This window comes from Triturus cristatus, chromosome 11 (genome assembly GCF_964204655.1).
Source record: "Triturus cristatus chromosome 11, aTriCri1.1, whole genome shotgun sequence".
In the NCBI taxonomy this organism is placed as follows: Eukaryota; Metazoa; Chordata; class Amphibia; order Caudata; family Salamandridae; genus Triturus; species Triturus cristatus.
The window spans coordinates 1,159,255,952-1,159,277,146 of NC_140594.1; the positions used below are offsets into that span (position 1 = coordinate 1,159,255,952).

The window sequence follows — 21,195 nt, forward strand, 5'->3', positions numbered from 1 at the left end:
GATTCTTAGGTAAAAGTCCTCTAAAGGCTAAAATTATTATTATTTCCGACTTGAATGGATTGTATCTGGATAGTGGGTTTTAATTGTGTGCATTTGGAGTGTTGACCTTTACTATAGATATTGATCCACCTCGTGATCAGTAATACAGTAATACATGCTGCTGACTGTGCCTTTTTTTACCTGGTCTAGTTATACAAACATGCAGCTGGTGTTTCTCCCCACCATGAGAAGTTAGGGGCACCTAGTTTAGGAAGACGTTTTAACTCCTGCTAGCTCTGGTAATGGAACCAGGCTCCAATGAAGAAAACACTTGGATAATTCAGGATTTGGCTCTTTCTGCTCAATTAACTTGGCCTAAACTGTGTAAATCTGAAGCCATATTTTAGCTAGGCCGTATAGTTTTCAAATTTATGACGTATAGAATATTGTTTGCCCAGCCCAGTTTAGGTGAATGAATAAGATGACCACATATGACTCTAAGGCCTCAAACTTTTTCCAGCTTCTTAGCAATTCTATGTAGCCAACTACCACCCAGACCTTCAAAGGGAACACACACCACAGAAGAAGATCATGAGAATGGCCAGCCCTTTCTGCCTGGGCGTTCTCTCGCTTTGCCACTGTTTTGCCTCTTTTAATGAGAGGTCGCCTACACTCTTGATACGTCCAGTAGAGAGGAGACCGGACGGTGTCTCTAAAGTGGATTGAGCTCTCTTGACGATGAGTGGTGGTAGGAGGCAGCAGGGAGTTACTGAAGGCCTGATTACGGTTGTTCCTCCGCAGCGGGCATCCAAGTACTCTTCCAAGCTGACGGAATCCCACCAGCCGTATTTAGATGTGGGCTGGCTGAACCACCATCCGTGCGTCTCCTGTTGACGCTGCTGACTCCTCTGCTGGCTCACATTGCTTTGTCGCCGTCAGGGTGGCAGTATTGTGCCAACCCTATTAGACCACAGCGTTGTGCTGGCGGTGTCCCGGCGGCGGACACCCGATGGAGGGATACCATCGCGGATGGCACACCCCTTTTTAAAAAATAAAATTCAAGTGTCAATACATATGTGTGTATTTCAAGGACGCAAGTTAGGAAATCCTCACATAAGTATTACACAGCTGGACACATTGCTTGAGGGAGCAATGTACAACTGCACGAGTCCACAGCCATTGCAACAGTCAACAAGTGGAAAGGGGCTTACCTCGATTCTGGAGATGACCAGATGGATTTCCTTTGTGGGCAAGTGGCAGCAATAAAGGGGAGACCCCGACGATCGGTTCTGTGATGGAATGGGGAGTGGAAACCGGAAATAAGGCAAGTTTGACCTTATATCCTGCGTCACCGCCAACTCAGGTGTGGAGGATCTCCTAACAATGTATTGTTAGTTCTTCTTTTAAAAACCTGGTATTTGTGCATGCTCTTGCTATAAGTATATTTGTTATGCATTGGTTTTCAGCATGTGATCTTTATCATTCATATAACAGTTTACATTTTCTTTCTTTGCATCTCTTTCTCTATTAAGGGAAGATTCGGAATCAGACATGGAATTTATTGGATTTTTAATATTAGAAAACAGGCTGAAGAGTGAAACTAAACCTGTTTTACAAGAGCTCAACGCTGCCCAGATCCGAACTGTGATGGTAACAGGTAAACCTTGTCAACAACTGAAACAAATGTTCTTGAAAGATGTCCACGTGTTGGTTTTTATATATCAAGCACCTGGCGGGAAGCAGTGTGGTGTTGTACGCCCTCATGGAGGGGGGGGGTAAGAAGATGATTCAAGGCTTTGCTTACCAAGGGTGGCTTCACATGTAGGCATTGCCCATTTCTTACCTTTCACAATTTTCCCAGATTCATTCACTTTTTGACCAACTGCCAAAACTCGGGTTAAGAGCATGTTTGACAGGATTAACTAGACTCTAGATGATAAATTAATGTCTAGAGTCTAGAGAATAGATTCGCTGACACAATGGTGTACGCATTTGAGGTATTCCAACGCTTTCTAAAAGAGCTCAATGAATTGAGCTCCACGGGTGAAGATTGTAATATTGGCCCCTATGTGCTGCTCTGGGCCATGACAACATTCAACAAAAGACCTTCAGTGTTCTGTAAGGACCAGTTGAGCACACGGTGTTCAGTCGCCTGCTCCCATGAATATCTACTTTTCAGCAGACACCCAACACTTTGCCATTCGTGGGTGATCAACGCACATGGAGATGCAAGGTCAAGAGGCATGTCACATCAGCAGAACCCGCGCGCTCCACCACGGGGCAGAGGTGGTCTCAGAATAGTCCATGGAAAGGGTTTTCAATGAGGGATGTTTTAATGTCCACCCTTGATCAAGGAGTGGAAATGGAAAAATTTATAATTGCACTCATCTGCTCTGTGATGTCCTGGCATGGCTTCAGCCTGTCAGAGGTCGATAATTAGAAGTTTAGAAATGTCTTGGCTTGGGTTTCAAAATGACTATTTATGTTTCAGAGTAAGAAAGTATAAGCAGCATGCCTCTGCTTGGATTCCTGGGTCTGAGCTTGGAGACAGGAGACTACTTTCCGACCTCTGTGCCTTGATCCACCTTCCAAGGATACCTTGGGTCACAAGAGGAGCCTGGGAGAGTCTGTTCCCTGTGGTTTGACAAGGGTGAGCTGGATAAGATCCTTCCTGGCAGACTTGGGCCCTGGATGATAAGGAGTGATCCCTCCAGGGTTGGTGTGTGGTTCCTCAACCCATGTCAGGGGTCACCTGGCTGAGGCCCCCTCAGGGGGGCCCATTGTCTGACAGTGCCCATGGACACTGCTCTCCTACCTTCAGACACCAGGTCATAACTCCAGTGCCCACATCGCCTCAGGCACACACATGGCACCAGCTAGATAGGTGGCGGCTGTTCCTCAGTGACCCTGGAACAGCATCCTCAGCAGCTCTTACAGTCTCCATTCTTCCTGTCAGCTTGCTCACAGGAGCTCAGAAGTGCACCCCCTTCAGGCACTGCTTTCCATGTGCAGACTCACAAGGACTTCGAGGGCAGGTGAAACTGCTTGTGGGTTTATTACTAAAAAATAATCATTTCGAATAGAGTTTCTCTAAAGTCAATCTGCCCTATTGAGAAAAATCTCACAATTGTCACTTCCTTTTCTGCACACTTTCTATGGACAACATCCTTGTCCTGCTCCTCAGCCCCCACAGAGCTGCCCATCCCTAACCAGTTCATTGAAGAGAACGTTTTTACAATGCCAGAGACCAATTTTTGCAAACAAACCTGCATGGTCCCTTTTGTAGGTTTTATCACAACACTGTAAGTCAGTATATGCGTGTAAGGAAGCTTGAACAGCAGCTGCAAGTTTTACACACCGCCTTCAAGCTGTACCTGTTCTATGTGTAAGGGAAGCTTGTACTATTGCTAGTACTGCTTGTGGTCAGTACGTGAGTGAAGTGTGCACTACTGCTGATATGAAGTATCTGTTCTATGTGTGAGGGAAGCTTGAACCAATGCTAGTACTGCATGTGGTGGGTGTAAAGAGTCCTCCTGGCTGTGTGAGGGAAGTTTGTGTGTACGGAGTCCTCCTGGATATGTGCAGGATGTGTGGATGTAAAGAGTCCTCCTGGTTGTGGGGGTATACAGAGTTCTCCTGGCTCTGTGAGGGAAGTGTGGGTGTAAAGAGTCCCCCTGGCTGTGTGAGGGAAGTGTGGGTGTAAAGAGTCTTCCTGGCTATGCGAGGGAAGTGTGGGTGTAAAGAGTCCTCCTGGCTGTGTGAGGGAAGTGTGGGTGTAAAGAGTCCTCCTGGCTGCGCGAGGGAAGTGTGGGTGTAACAAGTCTTCCTGGCTGTGCGAGGGAAGTGAGGGTGTTAAGACTCCTCCTGGCTGAGCGAGGTAAGTGTGGGTTTAAAGAGTCTTCCTGGCTGTGCGAGGGAAGTTTGGGTGTAAAGAGTCCTCCTGGCTGTGTGAGGGAAATGTGGGCGTAAAAAGGCCTCCTGGGTGTGAGGAAGGTGGGGATGTAAAGAGTCCTCCTGGCTGTGTGAGGGAAGTGTGGGTGTAAAGAGTCCTGCTGGTTGTGTGAGTTAAGTGTGGGTGTAAAGAGTCCCCCTGGCTGTGTGAGGGAAGTGTGGGTGTAAAGAGTCCCCCTGGCTGTGTGAGGGAAGTATGGTTGTAAAGAGTCCTCCTGGCTGTGCGAGGGAAGTGTGGGTGTAAAGAGTCCTCCTGGCTGTGTGAGGGAAGTGTGTGTGTACGGAGTCCTCCTGGATATGTGCAGGATGTGTGGATGTAAAGAGTCCTCCTGGTTGTGGGGGTGTACAGAGTTCTCCTGGCTCTGTGAGGGAAGTGTGGGTGTAAAGAGTCCCCCTGGCTGTGTGAGGGAAGTGTGGGTGTAAAGAGTCTTCCTGGCTGTGCGAGGGAAGTGTGGGTGTAAAGAGTCCTCCTGGCTGAGCGAGGTAAGTGTGGGTGTAAAGAGTCTTCCTGGCTGTGCGAGGGAAGTTTGGGTGTAAAGAGTCCTCCTGGCTGTGTGAGGGAAGTGTGGGTGTAAAAAGGCCTCCTGGGTGTGAGGAAAGTGGGGATGTAAAGAGTCCTCCTGGCTGTGTGAGGGAAGTGTGGGTGTAAAGAGTCCTCCTGGCTGTGTGAGGGAAGTGTGTGTGTACGGAGTCTTCCTGGATATGTGCAGGATGTGTGGATGTAAAGAGTCCTCCTGGTTGTGGGGGTGTACAGATTTCTCCTGGCTCTGTGAGGGAAGTGTGGGTGTGAAGAGTCCCCCTGGCTGTGTGAGGGAAGTGTGGGTGTAAAGAATCTTCCTGGCTGTGCGAGGGAAGTGTGGGTGTAAAGAGTCCTCCTGGCTGTGCGAGGGAAGTGTGGGTGTAAAGAGTCCTCCTGGCTGTGCGATGGAAGTGTGGGTGTAACAAGTCTTCCTGGCTGTGCGAGGGAAGTGGGGGTGTTAAAAGAGTCCTCCTGGCTGAGCGAGGTAAGTGTGGGTGTAAAGAGTCTTCCTGGCTGTGCGAGGGAAGTTTGGGTGTAAAGAGTCCTCCTGGCTGTGTGAGGGAAGTGTGGGTGTAAAAGGCCTCCTGGGTGTGAGGAAGGTGGGGATGTAAAGAGTCCTCCTGGCTGTGTGAGGGAAGTGTGGGTGTAAAGAGTCCTGCTGGTTGTGTGAGTTAAGTGTGGGTGTAAAGAGTCCCCCTGGCTGTGTGAGGGAAGTGTGGGTGTAAAGAGTCCTCCTGGCTGTGCGAGGGAAGTGTGGGTGTAAAGAGTCTTCCCAGCTGTGCGAGGGAAGTGTGGGTGTAGAGTCCTCCTAGCTGTGTTAGGGACGTTTGTGTGTAAAGAGTCCTCCTGGCTGTGTGAGGGTTGTGTGGGTGTAAAGAGTCCTCCTGGCTGTGTGAGGCAATTGTGGGTGTAAGGAGTCCTCCTGGCTGTTTGAGTGAAGGGTGGGTGTAAATAGTCCTGGCTGTGTGAGGGAAGTGTAGGTGTAAAGAGTCCTGCTGGCTGTGTGATGGAAGTGTGTGTGTAAAGATTTCTCCTGGATGTGTAAAAGAAGTGTGGGTGTAAAGACTCCTCTTGGCTGTGTGAAAGAAGCTGGGCACTGCAGACAACACTTGGTGCATCCTGTGTGTGGTGATTTACATGATATAAAAGGCAGCTCTATTAGCTGTGTTTTATTTTTTAGGTGACAACCTTCAGACAGCTGTGACTGTTGCCAAAAGTTCTGCTATGATTTCTAACTCCAGCCGGATGATCCTAGTTGAAGCCAGTGGCGCAGAGGGTGCAAACCCAGCATCTATCACCTGGAAGGAGCTAGAAGACACCAAGCAAAATGGGCACAGTGGACTCAATGGATATGGGACCAAGGTAAGGGCTAGCAACAGAGAATGTAAAGTTCCATGTTTGGCCTTCTGACAGAAAGATGAGGTATCGTGTGGATGTGGCACATTAGGTAAGATAGTGTATGTTCGCAGGCAACGGCGGACACAGTGACCGCACTATCCCGATGTGTACCCTTAGTTTTAACGTCCGTAATTTGTATGGAGAAGGTGTGCGTTAGCCACTTCCAGCACCTGCCGTTGTTGGGTGCTAGCTGCTGAGCAGAGAAATACTGAATTCAGGTTTTTGGAGTGGCGCACCACCAATGTATAAACAAAGTTGTTTTCACAATGTGTCGCAAAGGCTTTATAGTTGGTAAACCAATAGTGTCTTTAATTGGAAAATGTTTGACATTTTTAGATGATTGTCAGCCAACGCGTTTCGTTCAAAGATGAACTTCTTCAGGGCATTAGAGTGTTGTCTTGTGTGCACTGTAGCGTGTAGCTTGCCAGTCCGGGCCTCCTTGATAAGGGCTCGTGGTCTGGTAGATCAAAGAAAGCTACTTCCTGCTCCGTCCAGTGGTGTGGGTGCAAACCCAGCATCTATCACCTGGAAAGAGCTAGAAGACACCAAGCAAAATGGGCACAGTGGACTCAATGGATATGGGACCAAGGTAAGGGCTAGCAACAGAGAATGTAAAGTTCCATGTTTGGCCTTCTGACAGAAAGATGAGGTATCGTGTGGATGTGGCACATTAGGCAAGATAGGTTGGCGTAGGCAAGCTGCATTCAGAGGGCACCCTGTTTCTTCTGCAGAACCCTAACAATGGCCAATGATGATCATCACCTTTCTTTGTTTTCAAACACTTTATGTAAGTTTTGAAATCCATGACATTGAGCCTTCACAAAATAACACTTCTAGGCAAAAAACAAGTATCTGGAAACAAATATATCTCAAAGTATACATCGATGTTGAAGGCATTGGTAAGCACTTCATAGTATTCCATCCCGCAAGTTCATTGTCAGGTATGTATGGTAACCTCATTTTCATTGTGAAACTCAAGGAGGTCTGAGCGATAGTAAGTCCTTCTGCCATAGAATGTGGGTCAATAACGTATCCCCACGTTTGGTAAACAGGTAGTCACCATCTTCCCCCATCAACAAGACCAGTGGGCACAGTGGTAATGTCACATTACATATATTCGGATTCGGTTGAAGTAAAGCTGCCCGAAATCGTTTTACCGATGGGCAAGACCACCACATTGGTATATAGGCGCCTGTTTCACCGCAGCCCACCAACACACTTCGGAAGTTCCAAACACAACCAGAAGACGTACTTGTGTGAAATACCACCTAGCGATCACCTCATAGCCATCGGCTTTATGTTGAAACAGATGGAGGTGTTCCATACCCTTGACTAGATATCTATCCAGGTCTCCTCTACTATAGTTATGTTCAGATCTTTGTCCCAATTTTGTTTTAGTTATGCTTCTGTGTTTGTGATATGGTGCTCAATGCTACATAAAAGTGAGTCATTCACTTCTTGGTGGAATTCAGTGTTAATAGGTTTGCCACCGATGTTAGGGCACTATTTCTGTCACTTGCCTGATGCAGGGGCAGTGTGAGTCTGAACTCAGCAGACATCCTCAGGTTGAAAGGTTGTTTCCGGGATGCTCTATCCAAAGTTTCTCCCTCTTGATAGAATTCCCCTAATAAAGGCTGATTTTTCCTCGAAAACCCTCAAAGTGTTTGTCGTCTGAGCCCGGTCTGAAATATGAGTTCTTAATTCTAGGTGACAAAGGGGAAGTAAATGAGAGTATCCCTAATTTTATATTGAGTTTATCCCAATATTTCAACTGAGTACTCATAGCAAGGAGTGGTGATATGATAGGAAAAGAGTCCTTAGGCTTGATCGACAGCACGTGGAACATTGTTGGCCAACACACACACAAAGAAGGCAATGGAGCTTTGAGACATTTTACTCTGAAGCTCTTGAACACTAGATTTGGTTAATATCTGTGGGTTCTTTATTGCTGCATTTACCATCCACGTCATTATCTGCTCCCTTGTTTCATTCACCAGCGGGGGTGGAGATTCTGAAGCTGTAATCTGGCATACTGAAATGGAATCATTGCCTTCTATGATTTACATTATCTACATTCAACTAGTTTACATTGATGGCTCTGAGAAGGGTGGTTGCAGAGCATCCTCCTGGCAGGGTGGTGGAGGGAAGTGGGCTGGAGATTGTATACTAGCTGCTGGGGGATTCTCATAAAACCCGTGGAGTTCAAAGGGTCTCTTTAAGGTATTCTTTAGTGCCTTGAGGGGTGTGGGGACATAAGACTTAAAAGAAATCAGTCAAAACAAGAAGGGATTTGAGGCTCAAACCATATACGCAATGTAGCAAATGTATATCAAGAAGCTATTCACAAACTGTACTATATAGTCTGTTTAATAATACTACAATTGTGCTACTCACATACTACAAAATGCTACTCATATACTTAGGTGTGTTGCTCTCTGCCCACGGCGGTGTGGTTTTTATGTGTGAGTGAAAGCATTTCTCAAGCTTCTTGGTTATGGAGTGGGAAATGTCTTCCCCAGAACTCCTGCGGCTTCTTGACACAGATTGTATTCTTGTAAGAAGATGCTGCAGATACAATGGAGCAGTTTTCAAGTCATGTGACTACCCGCTGAAGCCTTTCCCTGGGAAGCCAAGATCTGCTTTTTAAGCTCTACATTGTTGTCTTGGGGATGCCTAAGCAAACACACTGCACTTGTTTCCAAATTCAGCATGGTCTCTTTCTGCATATCATGCGTCTCATCTGCTGCATCAAGGGCATTGGTGGTGCATGTCACAGGGTCTGAGCCCCCTGCAGTGCTTGGTGTCAGTGGTCTGTTGTGGCTCCCCATCCTGTGTGTGAGATTCGACTGAGCCTTATAGCACATAGAATGAATTTCTCAAACTTCTGTCCCATTGCAACAATTGTGGATTCTGAGTGTGGAGAGTAAAATGAGGGCAGGCTTTAGAGCTGGTGGTGCCCTGTGTGACAATGTTTGTTGGTGCCCCCATGAGCTCCTTCTTCGTTAATTCCCTCACTACCACCCTTTAGCAGTGACCCTCAAGTCTCCATATCCACTCTCCCACATACTTCTTTTATTTTATAGCGCTACTCATACTCGTGTTGGGTGTCAGAGCACTTTACACCACACTCGTTACACGCAGACAATAAATCACACATGTGTAAATCAGTGTATAAGAAATGTTATATAGGACAGTGGACTACAAGGTGTAGGAGTTACATGTCATTCATACTGGTATGCAAAATAGTTTAAGAGTGCTTGATCTGGAGTAGCAAAAACTCAGAATTTAAAACGTACCACTGTGGCTGGGGGTTCTCTCTACTAATAGGAATTGATCTCTAACCAAATTAACACTTTTTGCAACATTAGGATAATGAAAGACTGTGGAAAAATCATAACACTCTAACCTATAACATAAAGTTTCCATGCAGCTATTTCCTGACCATGATCTGTGTTTACCTATGACACAAAAATCAGCATTAGAGATCCAGACAGCAGTTTGGTTGCCACTCAGGGCAGGGGTGCATGTTGTTACCATGCAGAGCAATTGTTAAGCTACACCCTGAAGGGATTAGAGAGCAGAATAAAAGCTTGGAAAGCACAAGAAGCGTGTAAGCATAACCGTGACCCTCTTTAAAAACCACAACTGTAGGAGAGTCTTTAAATTCCTGACCTCAGAGGCCTGACGCAGATCATCAACTGAAGGGCCACCTTATTGTAGCTGATAAGGGTAAACGTGTGAAGAGAGGGCAGTAGCCAGACCTGAAGGGGGATTCCCCTTGGTGATTTACTAAACAATCATATACAGAGGCTTGGAGGTGTGAGAAAATGTGGATTGCAGGTTGATAATACTTTACAGTGGTGACACTTCCCTAGTGATCTGTCAACACAACTCTCCCCACCACACACACATACAGAATGAGTCTAGACACCACCCTAGTGATCAGACCACAACACTTCCCCACCAAACACACACAGCATGGGTCTAGACACCATCCTAGTGATCAGACCACAACACTTCCCCACCAAACACACACACAGCATGAGTCTAGACAACACCCTAGTGATCAAACCACAACAACCCCACCACATACACAGCATGACTCTAGGCACCACCCTAGTGATCTGACCACAACACTCCCCCACCACACACCCACAGAATGAGTCTAGACACCACCCTAGTGATCAGACCACAACACTTCCCCACCAAACACACACAGCATGGGTCTAGACACCATCCTAGTGAACAGACCACAACACTTCCCCACCAAACACAGACACAGCATGGGCTAGACACCACCCTAGTGATCTAACCACAACACTCCCCCACCACACACCCACAGAATGAGTCTAGACACTACCCTAGTGATCAGACCACAATGCTCCCCCACCACACACACAGCATGAGTCTAGACACTACCTTAGTGGTTAGACCACAACACTCCCCCACCACACACACAGCATGAATCTAGACACCACCCTAGTGATCAGACCACAGCACTCCCCCACCACACACACAGCATGACTCTAGACACCACCTTAGTGATCAGACCACAACAACCCACCACATACACAGCATGAGGCTAGACACCACCCTAGTGATCAGATCACAACACTCCCCCACACCACACACAGGCACAGCATGAGTCTAGCCACCACCCTAGTGATCAGCCCACAACATACCACCACCACACACAGCATGAGTGTAGACACCAACATAGTGATCAGACCACAACCCTCCCCCACCCCACACACACACACACACAGAATGAGTCTAGACACCACCCTAGTAATCAGACCACAACAGCCCCACCACACACACACATACACAGCATGAGTCTAGACACCACCACAATGATCAGACCACAACACTCCCCCACCACACACACATACAGAATGTGTCTAGACACCACCCTAGTGATCAGACCACCTTAGCCACACCTCACACACACACACACACACACGCACACACACACCCACACAACCACACACATACACACACACAGCATGAGTCTAGACACTACCCTAGTGATCAAGACACAACACTCCCCTACCACACACACAGCATGGGCCTACACACCACCCTAGAAAGTACCTTACTGATCAGACCACAATACTCCCCCAACACACACACACACACAGCATGAATCTAGAGACTACCCTAGTGATCAGACCAAAATGCTTCCCTACCACACACACAGCATGAGTCTAGACACTACTCTAGTGATTTGACCATAATACTCCCCCCACACACAGCATGAGTCTAGACACCACCCTAGTGATCAGAGCACAACACTCCCTCACCACACACACAGCATGAGTCTAGACACCTCCATAGTGATCAGAACACAACACTCCCCCACCACACACATAGCATGAGCCTACACACCACCCTAGGAAGCACCTTACTGATCAGACCACACTACTCCCCCACCACACACACATAGCATGAATCTAGAGACTACCCTAGTGATCAGGCCACAACACTCCCCTACCACACACACACACACACACACAGCATGTGTCTAGGTACGACCCTACTGATCAGCCCACAACACTCCCCCACACACACTCAGCATGAGTCTAGAAAACACCCTAGTGATCAGACCACAACACACCCCCACCACACACAGCATAAGTCTAGACACCACCATAGTGATCAGACCACAACACTCCCCCACCACACACACACACACAATGAGTATAGACACCACCCTAGTGATCAGACCACCTTAGCCCCACCGCGCACACACACACACACAGCATGAGTCTAGACACCTCCATAGTGATCAGACCACAGCACTCCCCCACCACACACACAGAGAATGAGTCTAGACACTACACTAGTGATCAGACCACAATGCTTCCCCAACACACACACAGCAAGAGACTAAACACTACCCTGGTGATTTGACCATAACACTCCCCCCTCACACACAACATGAGTCTAGACACTACCCTACTTATTAAACCTCAACACTCTCCCTACACACAGGATGAGTCTAGATACCACCCCAGTGATCAGACCACAACACTCCCCACCACACACACAGACACAGCATGAGTCTAGCCACCACCCTAGTGAGCAGACCACAATAACCCACACCTCCACACAGCATGAGTCTGGACACCACCCTAGTGATCAGACCACAACAGCCCTACCACACACACACATACACAGTATGAGTCTTGACACCACCACAGTGATCGGACCACAACAACCCCCACCACATACACAACATGAGGCTGGACACCACCCTAGTTATCAGATCACAACACTCCCCCACTACACAGAACCAGCATGATTCTAGCTACCACCCTATTGATCAGACTCAAACACCTCCCACCTCCACACAGCATGTCTAGACACCACACTTGTGATCAGACCACAGCACACCACCACCACGCACACAGCATGAGTCTAGACCCCACCATAGTGATCAGACCACATCACTCCCCCACACACACACAAACAGAATGTGTGTAGACACCACCCTAGTGATCAGACCACCTTAGCCCTACTGCACATACAGACAGCATGAGTCTAGACAGCGCCATAGTGATCAGACCACAACACTCCCCCACCACACACACAGAGAATGAGTCTAGACACTACCCTAGTGATCAGACCACAATGCTTCCCTACCACACACACAGCATCAATCTAGACACTACTCTAGTGATTTGACCATAACACTCCCTCCCACACACATCATGAGTCTAGACAGAACCCTACTGATTAAACCACAGCACTCCCCCCCACACACAGCATGAGTCTAGACACCGCCCTAGTTATCAGACTACAACAACCCCCACCACATACATAGCATGATTGTAGACACCACCCTAGTGATCAGACCACAACACTCCCCCCCACACACAGACACAGCATGAATGTAGCCACCACCCTAGTGAGCAGACCACAATACCCCAAACCTACACACAACATGAGTCTGTACACCACACTTGTGATCAGACCACAACACACCACCATCACACACACAGCATGAGTCTAGACACCACCATAGTAATCAGACCACAACCCTCCCCCACCACACACACAGAATGGGTCTAGACACCAGCCTAGTGATCGGACCACAACAACCCCACCACATACACAACATGAGGCTAGACACCACCCTAGTTATCAGATCACAACACTCCCCCACCACACAGAACCAGCATGATTCTAGCTACCACCCTATTGATCAGACTACAACACCTCCCACCTCCACACAGCATGTCTAGACACCACACTTGTGATCAGACCACAACACACCACAACCACACACACAGCATGAGTCTAGACCCCACCATAGTGATCCGACCACAACACTCCCCCACCACACACACAAACAGAATGTGTCTGGACACCACCCTAGTGATCAGACTACCTTAGCCCTACTGCACACACACACACAGCATGAGTCTAGACACCACCATAGTGATCAGACCACAACACTCCCCCACCACACACACAGAGAATGAGTCTAGACACTACCCTAGTGATCAGACCACAATGCTTCCCTACCACACACACAGCATCAATCTAGACCCTACTCTAGTGATTTGACCATGACACTCCCTCCCACACACATCATGAGTCTAGCCAGAACCCTACTGATTAAACCACAGCACTCCCCACACACACAGAAAGGGTCTAGGTGCCACCCTAGTGATCGGACCCCAACACTCCCCCACCACACGCACAGCATGAGTCCAGACACCATCCTAGTGATCAGAACACAACACTCCCACACCACACACATGGCATGAGTCTAGACACGACCCTACTGATCAGCCCACAAAACTCCCCCCCACACACTCAGCATGAGTCTAGACAAAACCCTAGAGATCAGACCACAGCACCCCACCACACACACACAGCATGGGTTTAGACACCACCCTAGTGATCAGACTACAACCCCCACCACATACATAGCATGATTGTAGACACCACCCCAGTGATCAGACCACAGTACTCCTCCACCACATACAAACAGCATGAGTTTAGCCACCACTCTATTGAATAGACCACAACACTACCCCACCACACACACCGCATGAGCCTTTTGGTATCTTAGTACAATAGTTTCTGGAAGAAGCAGGCATTGGCATCACAGTTCTTCAATTCTATATAAATACCTGCCTGTGGAGGTGTCTATGCACACGTATGTAACCGAGCCACTTTGTCTACATATGTGTTAATGGTGGTACTCTGTTTCTCTTTCACAGGAAATGGTCATTGGTATTGAAGACAGAGTCCACACTCCTGAAGTATGCACTAATTACCATTTCGCCATGAGTGGGAAGTCTTACCAGATTATACTGCAGCATTTCTACAGCTTACTCCAGAAGGTAGGATTGCACAGGCAGTGATATATGTTGTGTGTCTCAGTCAGTGGTGTATTCATCTTGAGTCTCCCTGCCCCCAGTGGGAGATTTCTGCATATTTTATGTTTCTCTGTCTCTAACCATCTTTAAGACCTCCTCTGATTGACAATATTGCGTCTAGAGTTCCTGAGTTTCTCCTGAGTACGTGATATGCAGAAAGCAATAATATTATCATTGGTATACCTGTGTGCACTTGTGGAAAGACACCCAAAGAGGACCAGGCTAGCAGTCGTGCACTTGCACGTGTGGAAGCACACCCAAGTAGACCTTACTAGCAGTGGGGCACTTGTGGAAGCACACCCAAAGAGCACCCGACTAGCAATTGTGCATTTGTAGAGTGCACCCAAAGAAGACCTGGCTAGCAGTTGTGCACTTCTGGAAGTTCACCAAAAGAGGACCTGGCTAGCAGTGGTGCACTAGTGCAAGTTCACCCAAAGTGGACCTGGCTAGCACTGGTTCACTTGTGGAAGTTCACCCAAAGAGGACCAGGCTAGCAGTCGTGCACTTGCACTTGTGGAAGCACACCCAAGTAGACCTTACTAGCAGTGGGGCACTTGTGGAAGCACACCCAAAGAGCACCCGACTAGCAATTGTGCATTTGTAGAAGTGCATCTAAAGAAGACCTGGCTAGCAGTTGTGCACTTCTGGTGGTTCACCAAAAGAGGACCTGGCTAGCAGTGGAGCACTAGGGCAAGTTCACCCAAAGTGGACCTGGCTAGCACTGTCTCACTTGTGGAAGTTCACCCAAAGAGGACCTGGCTAGCAGTGGCGCACTTGTGGAGGTTCATCCAAACAGGACCTAGCAAGCAGTGGTGCACCCGTGGAAGCACACCCAAAGAGCACCTGGATAGCAGTGATGCACTTGTGGAAGTGCACCCAAAGGGGATTTGGCTAGCAATGGTGCACTTGTGAAAGTTCATCAAATGAGAACCTGGCTTGCAGTAGTGCACTTGTGGAAGTTCACCCAAAGAGGACCTGGATAGCAGTGGCACACTTGTGGAAGTTCACCCAAAGAGGACCTGGCTAGCAGTGGTGCACTTGTGGAAGTTCATCCAAAGTGGACCTGGCTAGCACTGGCTCACTTATGGAAGTTCACCCAAAGAGGACTTGGCTAGCAGTGGTGCACTTGCACTTGTGGGAGCACACCCAAGTAGACCTTACTAGCAGTGGGGCACTTGTGGAAGCACACCCACAGAGCACCCGACTAGCAATTGTGCATTTGTAGAAGTGCACCCAAAGAAGACCTGGCTAGCAGTTGTGCACTTCTGGAAGTTCACCAAAAGAGGACCTGGCTAGCAGTGGTGCACCAGTGCAAGTTCACCCAAAGTGGACCTGGCTAGCACTGGCTCACTTATGGAAGTTCACCCAAAGAGGACCAGGCTAGCAGTCGTGCACTTGCACTTGTGGAAGCACACCCAAGTAGACCTTACTAGCAGTGGGGCACTTGTGGAAGCACACCCAAAGAGCACCCGACTAGCAATTGTGCATTTGTAGAAGTGCATCCAAAGAAGACCTGGCTAGCAGTTGTGCACTTCTGACTGCTATACTCGTTTTAACCTCTGTAATTATTTTAATCAGGCGCTGTTTTATATTTCCGCCCCCCCACCCAGGCGAGACTAATTCGCAGAGGCTCCGGTTCATTTCTTCCCTCAGCGACGCTGTTCACGCGCTGGGGAGCTATTAGCTTGACTTTGGGCGCCATCTTGTGTTGGGAAGGCTGCCCGGTTTGCTCGGCGCCCCTCCCGCCCTCCCAAGGTACTTAATAGGCCCGTCCTCTCTTGGCCAGTAATTGACAATGTTTTCCCTCTGAGGCGGAAGCCGGAGGTTTGCTCTGTGTATATTGGATGTATTTAAAAAACGACTGACTGCTATACTCGTTTTAACCTCTGTAATTATTTTAATCAGGCGCTGTTTTATATTTCCGCCCCCCCACCCAGGCGAGACTAATTCGCAGAGGCTCCGGTTCATTTCTTCCCTCAGCGACGCTGTTCACGCGCTGGGGAGCTATTAGCTTGACTTTGGGTGCCATCTTGTGTTGGGAAGGCTGCCCGGTTTGCTCGGCGCCCCTCCCACCCTCCTCCTGCCCGCCCCGCTATGTATATTAACAACAGAGCCGCCCGACCGCGCAGCGGGCGGGCGCAGCGGGCGGGCGCAGCGGGCGCACCGGCGGCGTGCCGAAGGCGCACCAAAGGCAAGCCCGTCTGCGCCCGTCCGCGCCTGGCCCGGGCCCAGGGCCACCCCCCTTGGTCTGTTCCATCCTACCCCCCGTATCAGTTACTCAGCCGCTCAGCTACAGGCTTTTCGCCCCCCGACCAGTCATTCATGCTGCATATTCGATCCTAATGCCCTGCTTACAAAGCATGCAGCATACTGCCCTGGCTGTCACGCCATTTTACCGGTCATTTGCAAATCTTCTCAGACTGGTAAGCACCATCTGACGAAATCTTACACCATTGCGCTCACAAACGTCCGTTCACTTAGCAAACACAGCCAGGACATCCATGAACTGATACAGGACCACAAAATCGATATCCTGTTCATGACGGAAACTTGGATGGGCCAAGCATCTGATCCGGATCTTGTCATAGCCGTTCCTGCTGGGTTTGCCATTTATAGGCTGGACAGGCAAACCGAGAAAAAAGGTGACGGCATTGCTATCATTGCTCGAGACACCTACATTGTAAGGCACACGCTAATTCCTCAGACTTCTTGCGAAGCCTTAGAATTCGCAATAAAACTGACCCCTTCCTACACCTTCAAAGGGATCCTTCTTTATCGACCACCGGGACCCAGGTGTGACTTCCTGGGGGTTCATAGATCCTTCCTAGAAACATCCGCATTGGAGAACTCCTTCACCATTCTAGGTGATTTTAATTTCCATTTTGATGTGCCCAACAATCCTGACACAGCCACGTTTTTAGCTGACATGTCCACTTTTGGTCTATCCCCCTTGGTCCATTCCCCTACGCATGAAGGAGGGCACACACTAGACGGCATTTTTTCTAATGCCTCGGGCCTCAAACTTACAGAAATACTCCCTCTAATTTGGTCGGATCACCATCTCATTCTGGCTTCACTTCCAGTGGGCGACCCCCAGGTCGACAAGCCCCACCCTAACTCCTGTCCCCCCTACCTGGCATGGGATGACTTAGATGTACACAGGCTGGAAACTTTGCTTAATGATACCCTCCCCACGTTATCTCCGGACCCCAATAATGCTACGTCCCAATTTTATAACTGGGTGAGCACAGCAGCAAAAGATCTGGTCCCACTTAAACAACGGTCACGCAACAGATCGACCCCCTCGGCCCCATGGTACTCAGAGGAACTGCGTACCCAAAAACAACAGTGCAGAAATAGAGAGAGACACTGGCGGAAGGACTACACACCCGAAGCCAAACTCCTATACAAAGAATCAGTAGCAAAATACAAACATCTTATCTTGGATGCAAAAAAAAAGTATTATTGCAACAAAATTGAAACAGCACAAAACTCTAATAAATGTCTATACGAGACCACCAAACAATTGGCGGGTTTCTCCGTGGATCTCACACCTCCCCCGTCTCAAACCCTTTGCGACGCTTTATCTAGGTTCTTCTTCAGTAAAGTGGACGACATTTACAGGGTCTTCACCAATAACGTCACTCTCTCCCACAGCCCATCTACTCAACCTGAAGGACCTATTCTCTCGCAGTTCAGTGAGGTCACGTGCCCGCAGGTGCTAACAACGGTATCCTCCATTAAATCAGGATCGGCCCTCGACCCTTGTCCCTTGAAGGTCCTGAGACCTATTATGGATACATTTCTACCCTCCATAACCAATATCTGTAACTCCATGTTTAGCACTGGCATCTATCCCGAGACACTAAAGAAAACCCTTATAAAACCGTTGCTCAAAAAATCTACCCTTAATAAAGATGAACCCAAAAGCTACCGCCCCATCGCCAGTCTCCCACTTTTAGCAAAAATTGTGGAAAAAATTATGAATGCCCAACTCTCTTCCTTCATCGAGGATAACAAATGCCTAGATGAATCACAGTTTGGCTTCCGTCGCTTCCACGGTACCGAGACGGCCTTGGTGAAAGCGGCGGACGACATCAGACTTATCCGGGATGCGGGAGGTACCGCCGTCTTGATATTACTAGACCTGTCGGCGGCTTTCGACACGGTCGACCATACCATCTTGGTCGACCGCGTCGAGAGCATAGGCATCCAAGGTAACGCCAAAAATCTTCTTACCTCCTTCCTGGCCAACAGGACCCAGGTCGTCACAGTGGGACCTTTTGAATCCTCCCCTCTGTCACTACCGTGTGGAGTTCCCCAAGGCTCATCCCTTAGTCCGACACTATTTAACATCTATGTGTCGGACCTTGCCAATGTCATCAGGGCACATGGGATGAGCCTTACTTCATACGCTGATGACACTCAACTGGTCCTAGCCGTCAAAAATGACGGCCTTCAGAAAGCCGACATGTTCAATCAGGGCATGTCGGCCATCGGGAACTGGATGTCGCACAATTGTCTGAAGCTAAACTCCGACAAATCGGAGGTTGTAATCTTCGGCAATCTCTCTCCGGAGTGGTCCTCCCGCTGGTGGCCGTCATCTATGGGCCAGCCCCCAGCTCCGGTGGATAAAGTGAGAAACCTGGGAGTTATGTTTGACAACCGTCTGAACTTCCTACCACACGCCAATCAAATATCCTCTTCAGCCTTTTATAAACTTAGGCTCATCAAAAAAATTCTGCCCTTCTTACCTGAAAACATGGCGAAAACGCTGGTAAGCTCCCTGGTGCTTTCCACCCTAGATTATTGTAACGCTTTGTTTCTAGGGGCCCAGGAGAGAGTGTTAACAAAAATGCAGTCCATACAGAATGCGGCCGCCAGGCTCCTAGGGCGAATCCCCAAATTCCATCCGGTTCTACCTACCATGAAACAACTTCATTGGCTTCCGGTGAGGAAGAGGATCATGTTCAAAACCTTGTGCTTGGTATACAAGGCTTTACACAACGCTGTCCCAGCGTTCTTCACTCAGAACCTTATCCCCTATTGTCCATCCAGAGCACTGCGCTCTTCCAGCTCCCTGGATCTGGTGATCCCCCGAACCAAATCTGTTAACTGGGGTGACAGAAGATTTCTGGTGGCTGCTCCAAAACTGTGGAACACACTGCCTCACTTCATCAAGACCAGCACGTCCCTCTGGTCCTTCCGAAAAAACCTCAAAACCTGGATTTTTAATCACTGATCTCCCAGTTCCCTTCTGGCTAAACATTGCAGTTACTTAGCGCCGAGATGCCCACGGGCCTTCGTTTCGCGCTTTACAAATGTCAAAATAAATAAATAAATAAATAAATAAATAAGTTCACCAAAAGAGAACCTGGCTAGCAGTGGTGCACTAGGGCAAGTTCACCCAAAGAGGACTTGGCTAGCACTGTCTCACTTGTGGAAGTTCACCCAAAGAGGACCTGGCTAGCAGTGGCGCACTTGTGGAGGTTCATCCAAACAGGACCTAGCAAGCAGTGGTGCACCCGTGGAAGCACACCCAAAGAGCACCTGGATAGCAGTGGTGCACTTGTGGAAGTGCACCCAAAGGGGATTTGGCTAGCAGTGGTGCACTTGTGAAAGTTCATCAAATGAGAACCTGGCTTGCAGTAGTGCACTTGTGGAAGTTCACCCAAAGAGGACCTGGCTAGCAGTGGCACACTTATGAAAGTTCACCCAAAGAGGACCTGGCTAGCAGTGGTGCACTTGTGGAAGTTCATCCAAAGAGGACCTGGCTAGCAGTGGTGCACTTGTGGAAGTTCACCCAAAGATGACCTGCCTAGCAGTAGTGCACTCATAAAAGCACACCCAAGGATGACTTGACTGGCAGTAGTAAACTTGTGTAAGGACACTGAAAGAGGACCTGGCTAGGAGTGGTGCATTTGTGGAAGCACACCCAAAGAGGACCTGGCTAACAGTGGTGTGCTTGTAGAAGCATACCTAAAGATGACCTGGCTAGCAGTGTTGAACTTGTGGAAACACACCCAAAGAGGACCTGGCTAGGTGTGGTGCACTTGTGGAAACACACCTAAAGATGACCCGGCTAGCAGCAGTGCACTCATGAAAGCACACCCAAGGATGACTTGGCTGGCAGTAGTGCACTCATGGAAGCACACACAAGGATGACTTGGCTGGCAGTAGTGCACTCATGGAAGCACACACAAGGGGAACAACCTTTACAACGCAACTTTTACAACGCACTACACTTACAACGCAATTTTTACAACGCAACATCCACTACAACGCATTCCATTACATCGCATGACACTACAACGCATTTTTAAAAACTACCTTTACAACGCATTCCATTACATCGCATACTACCTTTACAACGCATACCATTACAACGCATAATATTACACTACACTATCCAACACTTACCCTACTGTTGCACCCCCTGGAGTTAGAATAGTAATTTTTACCCCTATACTATCCAACACTTACCCTACTGTTGCACCCTCTGGAGTTAGAATAGTAATTTTTACCCCTATACTATCCAACACTTACCCTACTGTTGCACCCCCTGGAGTTAGAATAGTAATTTTTACCCCTATACTATCCAACACTTACCCTACTGTTGCACCCCCTGGAGTTAGAATAGTAATTTTTACCCCGATACTATCCAACACTTACCCTACTGTTGCACCCCCTGGAGTTAGAATAGTAATTTTTACCCCTATACTATCCAACACTTACCCTACTGTTGCACCCCCTGGAGTTAGAATAGTAATTTTTACCCCTATACTATCCAACACTTACCCTACTGTTGCACCCCCTGGAGTTAGAATAGTAATTTTTACCCCTATACTATCCAACACTTACCCTACTGTTGCACCCCCTGGAGTTAGAATAGTAATTTTTACCCCAATACTATCCAATACTTACCTTAAATGCAATGAAATATTATGCGTTGTA

General features: G+C 48.3%; 1 protein-coding gene across 2 annotated transcripts in view; it reads left to right on the forward strand.

The window, feature by feature from the left end:
- The window catches only part of LOC146788634 (putative cation-transporting ATPase 13A4), a 330,096-nt gene that overhangs the window by 181,752 nt on the left and 127,149 nt on the right, over positions 1-21,195 (forward strand). For both annotated transcript variants that reach the window (XM_085635820.1, XM_085635821.1), the window contains exons 18-20: positions 1,512-1,636; positions 5,631-5,812; positions 14,083-14,205. In XM_085635820.1, coding sequence (XP_085491946.1) covers positions 1,512-1,636; positions 5,631-5,812; positions 14,083-14,205 — 430 coding nt within the window. The remainder of the gene's footprint in view (positions 1-1,511; positions 1,637-5,630; positions 5,813-14,082; positions 14,206-21,195) is intronic.